The 8,625-nt window shown below is 38.7% G+C and overlaps 1 protein-coding gene across 2 annotated transcripts in view; it reads left to right on the top strand.

Annotated features, from left to right (window-relative positions):
* The window catches only part of stk32c (serine/threonine kinase 32C), a 27,413-nt gene continuing 18,788 nt past the window's right edge, over positions 1-8,625 (top strand). The window contains exons 1-2 of one of the 2 annotated variants that reach the window (XM_077613907.1): positions 1-486; positions 7,887-7,942. In XM_077613907.1, coding sequence (XP_077470033.1) covers positions 405-486; positions 7,887-7,942 — 138 coding nt within the window. In that variant the 5' untranslated portion in view covers positions 1-404. The other variant, XM_077613908.1, reaches the window with a different exon arrangement.

The raw sequence follows: 8,625 nt of genomic DNA, 5'->3' as shown, positions 1-8,625 counted from the left end.
TTTAACAATTTCCGGTTTGGTAACCACGTTCCCTTCACTAGGAGCCTGAGAGGCTGCACGAGAGAAGTCCGTGTGTTTCTTTCTCTGACACTGCCAAAGACAGCCGACCATCATCGACACCGAGAGGCGATCTTATCGTTCCCGTGGAACTTGCTTTAAAAGATTTCACGTCACAGCCGTGACTCTTTTTTTTGTGGACTGTCGTGACAAAAAAGGACTTCCAACTCGCTCTGCCCTTACATCCGCCTCAATAAATAACTAACACGAGCGCGATATGAAACAAACAAACCACGGACACGTTTTTGCGTGAAATGTGTGGCGAGTTGTTACAGTTTACCACTTGGAGACTTCCACTTTGAGGTATACTTTCTCTTCAAGAGGCGAGGAATGCTATCTGAGCATCCATGTTTCACTGGGGAAAGTGGAAGAAGAGAATGGGAGCAAATAGTTCTTCAAAAAGACCCGTTTTTGACGAGAAGGAAGATGGTAAGTGACTGCAAAGTGTCACAACACTCATTTTGCAGCTTTTGTGCGGGTGTCATTCTTTCCAGTCACATCGATTGTCATCCATTTGCAATAATTCTCATTAGTTTGGAAGATTATTGAATACTACACTGAGTTCACCAAGTTTGTTTTTACTAAAACTAATAATAGTTTTCTTTCAGAATAACAATGCTCAAAATCCTCTTGTGCATACACAGTGGAAACTGGAAAGTACATTATTACTACCCAGTCACTGTGAAAAATATGCCCACGCTTGAATGAACCCTTTGAGACAGGAAGTAGTGGAAGAGCAAGAGTTAATTGCATAATTAAGGCAAGATTACTGTCTTGCATGGAAGTAATGGTAATCCATGATGGCTTGTCAGTGGAATGGAAATAAGCCTCTCTTAAGTCTGCTGCTGAATCTTGTTGATAAAGTCTAAGAGGTCCAGTGTTCAAAGGAATTCATGGGAAAACTTGAGGAAATCGGGTCATTTTACCTCTGGGATATGGTCATTTTGGTTCCAGAACACCATCCCTTCAACCTGAAATAAACCATTTGAACCTCTTCCCTCTTGATTGTAAGGTAATGTCCAATTTTAATATTCTATACTCCTAACTGTAATTACCTCTGTTATAAATTTGTAACACCAACAGTGGCATTTGTAACATTTGTTTATTGTTTGATTTATTTGCCTAATTCACTGCTGACAATTTTTTTTCCCACAATAAAATATCTGACTGACTCTTATGTCCTGTCTCATGAAGTCTGAAATAAAGAAAATGTAACTGTTTGCTGATCCGTATTGAGTAAAAACAACCACATTATTTTCATCTTCCAAGCCACTTATCTTGACGGTAGTTCCAGCGGTGCTAAAGTTTATCCCAGTTAACTATAGGCAGTACAGGGTGATGAACTACGCACGTCCATACGCAGAGACCATTTGGAGTCTTCAAACAGCATATCATGCATGTTTTTGGAATGTGGGAGGAAACCGCAGTACCTGGAGAAAACCCACACAGGCACAGGGAGAACATGCAAACTCCACACAAGAAGGTCGGAGCCGGCGATTGAACCCCCTGATCACAAAATTGTGAGGTGGGCGTGCTAACCACTCTTCCTTCGAGCCGCCACCAAAATATAAGCACATTTTATTTAGACCATGTACACGTCTAAATATGTGTCTCTTGGTTCTGCTTTATATGTTTGTCAACTACCAAAGTTGCTAACCAGCAATTTGGCCTGTCAGACTTATTTGTCTGACGTTTTCTTGGCAATTCATTCTCTTAATTAAGAAGGGATATATCGACATTGAATCCAATTTACTGTTAATGGCAATCTGTTCCCCTTGAAAACATTACAAGTGTGGATTTTGCAGTAAAGCAGTGTGTTCGCTTTTATTATGTTTTTTTTCCAGAGCACTGACACAGAAACGGTTTGACATTGATGAAGTGTAATCGATGCACAAGTAACCACAACAGTAGTCAGATGATGACTTGCATTTCCCCCACTAGTTGGATTTTTTTGGGGGGGATTTGCAGCGATATACAAACCATTACCCTCCATACCCTCCAGTTCTTGAGCTTCTAACTACTGCCACCTTAGTTTTTCTGTATTTTTACCAAATGTAGCCCACACGTACAATAGATTTCCAACAGATATAGTATATGGCACCCACAGATGACAGCATCTACAACACTGCACCACTCTGAGATTTCTAGTTCCGAGCCTGTATGTGTGTGCCTTAGAGCTCTGCTGTGAGTAACAAATAAACAGCACATTAGGGCTTTTGACACCAAATATTTTTAGAATCATGGACTGTGTCACTTTTTCATTAATTAATTGCATAATAATGGATTCTGCATAAAAATGCATCTTAACATCAATTGTTAACTCTTGGCAAATCTAATTATTGGTACCTTTTTGGTCTACTTCACTTATGTTGTCCTTGCCACAAAAAGTGAACACTTTTCTTGTTTGACTAGTCATCTTTGAAAATATGTTTCATTAGATATCTTTATTTCTTTTCATTTTTATTTAGAATACTTCAATTGTCGGTTTTGAATTGGTATTTGTGTTGGGTTGCTTCAAGAAAAGGCCTGATTCACATACACTTTATTGTTAATATCCATGTGATGTGTGACGTATTATATTTTAGTTGTGTATTTGCAATGGTCCTTGTTAAAGCCAGAGGCAAATTTCCGCTAATGTGGACAATAAGCTTCCATTCTTGTTATGTGCTCTTCTACGCCTGTGTGTCTGCCTGAATGTCTGAGTGTGCGTGACTGCTCTTCCTGTCAAGGATAAGTATATGAGGCAATGAAAGCAAATTTTGGTGTGGATAAAGATAGCTGCAGAGAGATGGCTGATTACTTGCACTGAATGCTGAGGCACCCACTTGCTTTCATCTCAGTTACAAACTCCCAGTTTCACTGCTTTTATTCGACTCCACTCCATGGCTGCCTGAAGCTATTGGCCTCATAAATAGACCACCATAATTGCCCTTAGCGGAGAACAGCAATAACGTGAGTACTACGGTTACCGTCTTATGCTGCGTTCACACTAAACTTAATCTATAGTGCGAAAAGGCATCACCAAAAGCAATTTCACACGGTTTCACAGTGTTCAGACAGAATCGATGCTGCCAAAAGTCAACGTCTACGCAGTCTAAACAACTTCTTGTTCACATAATGTAGGAATAATTAATAGAATGATTTTAATCTCATTCTCACAACTTTCTTCTTAATTTCACTCTCACCTAATATTACGCCAAAGCGAGTTTTGTGTTCATGCATACCTTGTGATTAACACACATTTAGCAAAAAGGACCTAAATCTTTCACGCTTGTAGATAATATTTAGACATCACAGAAATGTTTAGAAGCAAGATAAAAACTCGTACACTGGTGTTTATTTTTGTGTAGAGGAAGGACAAGTTCATAAAATTGGGTTAAGAAAGGGTATTATAGTGCACCTCCGTATAAAATACGATAACAAGGTTAATGTAAGTGCCATGTTTACATGTTGTAAGGCAGTAATAACATTTTCGTTCTACCCTAACTCTATTTTGCCTTCCCTTCTCAGGGCTTCAAATTTGATTATTTCACACAAGGATATTTTACACAAGGCACAAACACAAACACAAGCACAAGTAATACTTTTTGATGCAAGTCGCCGCTGAAAAGCTCCACTCTTAAGACCTCTGGCTTGTGTCTGCTGTGACCATTTTTATTTTTCACATGATGGGTTTCCCGTTAGGGCGGCCCAGTGGAGCGAGTGGTTAGCGCGTCGGCCTCACAGCTGGGGTCCTGGGTTCAAATCCAGGTCATGTCCATCTGTGTGGAGTTTGCATGTTCTCCCTGGGCCTGCGTGGGTTTCCTCAGGGTACTCTGGTTTCCTCCCACATTCCAAAAACATGCATGGTAGGCTGATTGGACACTCTAAAATTGCCCCTAGGTATGGGTGTGAGCGTGCATGGTTGTCCATATCCTTGTGCCCTGTGATCGGCTGGCGACCAATTCAAGGTGTGGTCCCCTGCCTCTGGCCTGTAGACAGCTGGGATTGGCTCCAGCACCCCCCGCGACCCTAACGAGGATAAAGCGGTTCAGAAAATGAGATGAGGTGAGATGGGTTTCCCGTTACCATTTCAATTCATTTCTGACTAATATCAGCTGGAATAAGCTACAGAACACCCGTGTGTCTGAACAGGATAATAGGTGTTGATGAGATGGTATTGAAGGAAGGCTAAGTGTGGTAATATGTAAGGGTTCTGGAAGGTGCTCTTTCACCTAATTGAGAATTTAGAATTGATGGTCATAATTCATTTGAGATCAATAACAGTTACATGTATCTGGGTCAGAAAATGTGTGGGGGCAGAAGTAGCCCCTTGATTGCAGTGATACACTACTGTTTCACAATTATGGAGCCTTTTTCAGGATTTCCCGCTGTTATTTCATAGTTTAACTGCTAATTTTGCTTGATTAAAATGTTGTTAAATAGAGTTGTGGATGATTCACTGATGGTGTTGTGGAACATTCGCCAGACCCAATTTCCAGTGAGTGACGATCTGAATGGGAGTGTGAAAGTTAACCCTGCGGCTGAATGGCTACCAAACCGTCTTTTGCCCAAAGCCAGCTGTCAAATGCCCAAGAATAGAAAATACGCTGATGGAGTTCAGAATTAATTCATATAATGTGCATCTGAAATAGACTGTTAATTATCGCACTGAGAGGCTTCTCCCGAACATCACCTCTCATGGTCAATATTTAAAACAAATATAATATATGCTGTCATTAACAAATAAAATGAAATAAATAATAGAATAATATTATCCATTCACACAACCATACAAGGAATGAATACAAAAGTACTGTGGCTCACAAGTTCAGCCTATTTTTTATTTGTTGGTTTATGAAATAAGAAATGTGATGACTAAACAATGGAAGTTACCTTCTGTTTTGCATGTTAACAATCAATGAATTGTCAAGCTCTATCTGTAATCCAATATACCTGGTAGAACTCAGATAATTATACTTTTTAAATAGTCATTTAAATTACATTTGTCCAGCAGAGAATATAAACCATGTAGGCCCTACCTGTATTTATATCCCCATACATTGTGGTAAATTACAAATGCACATGTAATATTGCACCATTAAGATACAAATACCTTCAGGCATTCTCCCCTCATGGGTGACTCAATACTCTAAATTTGAGTAATGTTGCTCGGATTGAAGCATAATGTGGATGTAAACATATTTTTGTCCAATTATCTCTTGAAATTCATAACAGCAACTGTTGCACTCCAATGATAAGCTTTGTAGTGCTGATGAATATTTATGAGCACTGTAAAGAGAGCCAAGTGACTACATTACGGTAGTATTAAAGTCAAGCACAGGATTGTGGCTACTAATTGATACAAAAAATTCTAGTGAACAGAATAGTCAAAGGTGCATTTCAGCATTTTCACTGGCATTTTGTGATTAAGTCAATGGTGATTGCTTGTTTTTGTAAGCGTAAATGTTTAATGCAAAATGATCTCCTTAATGCGGAAATATCACAACAACATGATTTATAAGAAGCACTTCAGAAAGGAATATCAGCCTTTCAAAGAGGGCTGCCCCTAAATGTAAAGTATTTCAAGCTACACTATACTTCATTACCATTCAAAACATGTATAGCTGAGTAGTCCAAGGATTCAGGATGCAGTGAAGATCAAAGATCAGTGGAAGGTCACAGTGCTCATTTTTTTCCAGTTTTTACATTATCTTTCAAGGAGCAGGAAAATCCCTGAGGCAAATTGAATTTGAAAGTTAAAATGTTACCAATACCGCATGTACATCTACTGTTTAGAATTGAGCTCCAGTGGTGGAGTGACTATGTGACAGGATAATAAATATTGCTTCGCAGTACAATAAAATGTCACCACAGAGAAAATAGTATGTAAAATGTGTCTTCATTTTAAGAAGGCTATATGTTTTCGCAGCCAGATGTGTGTTTCTCTTGTGGGTTGATAACACATTGGCTAGAGGGCACAATCTCCAAAGGCAGAGCAGCAGCAAGGTATTGATTTCAAGAGGGGTTTTGATCCCACCCCAAAGACACAACTGCAGTATCAAGTTAGTTTGCTCTACAGTCATACGACATCTGGTCTACAATTCTATGGTACGTTAACAATTCGAAGCTGACTTTAGTTACTTTCAAGCAGCATTCCCTGCAAATTGCCACATCAGTGACATGACACACAAGCTAAGATTTATTGCCTAGTCTGTTACAGGTAGGACCTACTGAAGCATCTTATTGCCAAAGCCTAGGCAAAATCCCATTTTCAGATCATTAAATGCTCGGCAATGTCAGAGCGACATTGACAGTTCTGTTCAAAACAAAAGAGATAGGGTTGTTTTTATGAACCCATGGGCTCTTACCATTACATTTTGGTTATGTTATTCCTTATTTGGGAGAGTGAGAGAGTAGGTCAGAGAAACAGAACGATGTTAGAGTGACAACAAGTTCAATTTGAAAAATAGTTTCAATTTTTGGCTCACAGAGTGAGCTTTTTCAGGTGGCTGTGCATATTCCTTGTGTCAGGATTACTTTGTTTTTGTTAGACAGTTCTTGCGTTAGACATTTCCTTCCTCATTCATTTATAATTGAAGTATATTCCAATGCATTTTGTTAGACTCTCAATCACAAGTGAATCAGGAGTTGCATGATAGTACTCTTAAATGTAAGAATGCATTGCTCCGTCCTAATGACAACGGTATCAAGTTACCCCCATTAGATGATGGTTTGCCTGCTTTACAGTCTTTGGTATCATTGGTACACAGCTTGATGCATTCATTCCAGCTGATGGGGGAACTGTATACCTTTTTCAGGTTATTGATCATGTTAGGATTCTCTTTTAGCAGTAGTCTCCTGAGTGTGAAACTGGAAGCCTTGTAATGGAGAATATAATATGGACAGAAATTTAACTTGCTCAATGCAACTTGGTAATTTCTCTCAAAGCAAACTCAAGCCTAGTTTCTTTTTTTGTTCAAATTATACACAGATTCTTCCAGTCTGGTATTCATTTGTACTTCTTTGAAGAACCTGCCTTTTGTTTCCTTGCTTTAGCAAAAAAAAAAATTACCAGGTAACGTTGAATGAGTCATTTAAAAAAATAACCTCAGTAGCAATTTTTGTGTTGCAAAGTGAACACTACACAATAGCCACATCCACATTTTTCTAACATTGCCCCTTTAGAAACAGGTTTTCAAGCACTTTCCATCTAAAAAATATTCTGAAAACATTCACATGAACTAGAAAGTGTTTTTTAAACTATTTTTTAAAAGAACTTTAATGTCGACTCTTAGTTTTAGAATAAATAGCACGTAGTGTACCACGATATGGGCTTCTTGCCAGTAGCAGCTCCTCCACAGGAGCCAATCTCCCACTGCGGACGCCTGTGGAGTCCTCTCAACATATCAGCCTGGTGTGTCAGCAGCTTTCTGACCCAATGAGCGAAGGAGTTGTTCTTTCACATTTTCTTCCTCGTTCTTGATCGATGAAATCCTGTTACCCTGCATAATGCAAGGTTCATCATAGTCCTTCTAAAACATCCACTCAAACCTGCAATGATCTTTCCCTGAATTTCTATTATTTTTAGGTACATTTCAAGTAATATAGATACTGTTTGAACTAATAAGAATCTTCAAACGTCCAAAAGAGAAATTCATTCAACACTTTAGGGCAATAATTGAAAAAAGCTCACGTTAGGGTTGAATAGCATCCTGATTTTGGGGAGAAAAAAGCAGAAACAAATTGGTAAAAATGCCGCCATTATGTAAAATGTCAGTGATGTATGTTCATTGCAATGTAATATGACAAATTTCTTTTTGATCACATGCTTTTTCTTCTTTTTGCAGTGAACTTTGACCACTTTCAGATATTGCGAGCAATTGGGAAGGGCAGCTTTGGAAAGGTAATGCATCCTCTAGCTTTTTAGTAGTACCGGTATCATGTGCACCCTTGATTTTTAGAAGTTTGTTGTGTGCATGCCATTGGCCATCACAGGCTTTATCTCTGCCAAAGAGTGAAAGAACTCTTGATTGCATTGGACTTCTCATCACATTAAGCTTAAAGCTTACAAGATATACTGCTTTCTGAATTTTAAAGACTAATTAATAAGAGTCACTTAGAGGTGAGTCAATTTGCTTTTCAGCGTATGCCAACAAACTTGCTGTTTTTTAACACATCTAAATCTACATTTAATGACAGAGAGCAGTACAATACTGTCTGGTTGGGCTAAATAAAGTAGAACATTGAGACAATGTTACTGTGTCAACAGAATCGAGCTCAAGAGATTATGGTAGTTTGTCTTCATTTTGTATCATAAATATGGTGGTTAATATTTGTTAAGCCTTTCGTCGCTGCATGTTTTTGCGAATTCATTCTGTTTTGCTCCTCTCTTAAAGACCCCCCTCCGAATATGTCCCTTTGTTGTGAAAAGTCATCCCCAGTGCTGAATACATTTCCATGCAAGATTATGTTAATGTGATGTATTGCTTTGTTCCACCAAGATGCTGTCACTTTCCTTGTGATACAGAAAGGAATACACTACGTGCATCCAAGTGGGGTCTTCCAAATTCCTATAAATCATGATAC

This window comes from Stigmatopora argus, chromosome 11 (assembly GCF_051989625.1).
Source record: "Stigmatopora argus isolate UIUO_Sarg chromosome 11, RoL_Sarg_1.0, whole genome shotgun sequence".
Taxonomy (NCBI): Eukaryota; Metazoa; Chordata; class Actinopteri; order Syngnathiformes; family Syngnathidae; genus Stigmatopora; species Stigmatopora argus.
Note: the sequence above shows the minus strand (reverse complement) of the source record. Positions and strands in the feature narration are given on the sequence as shown.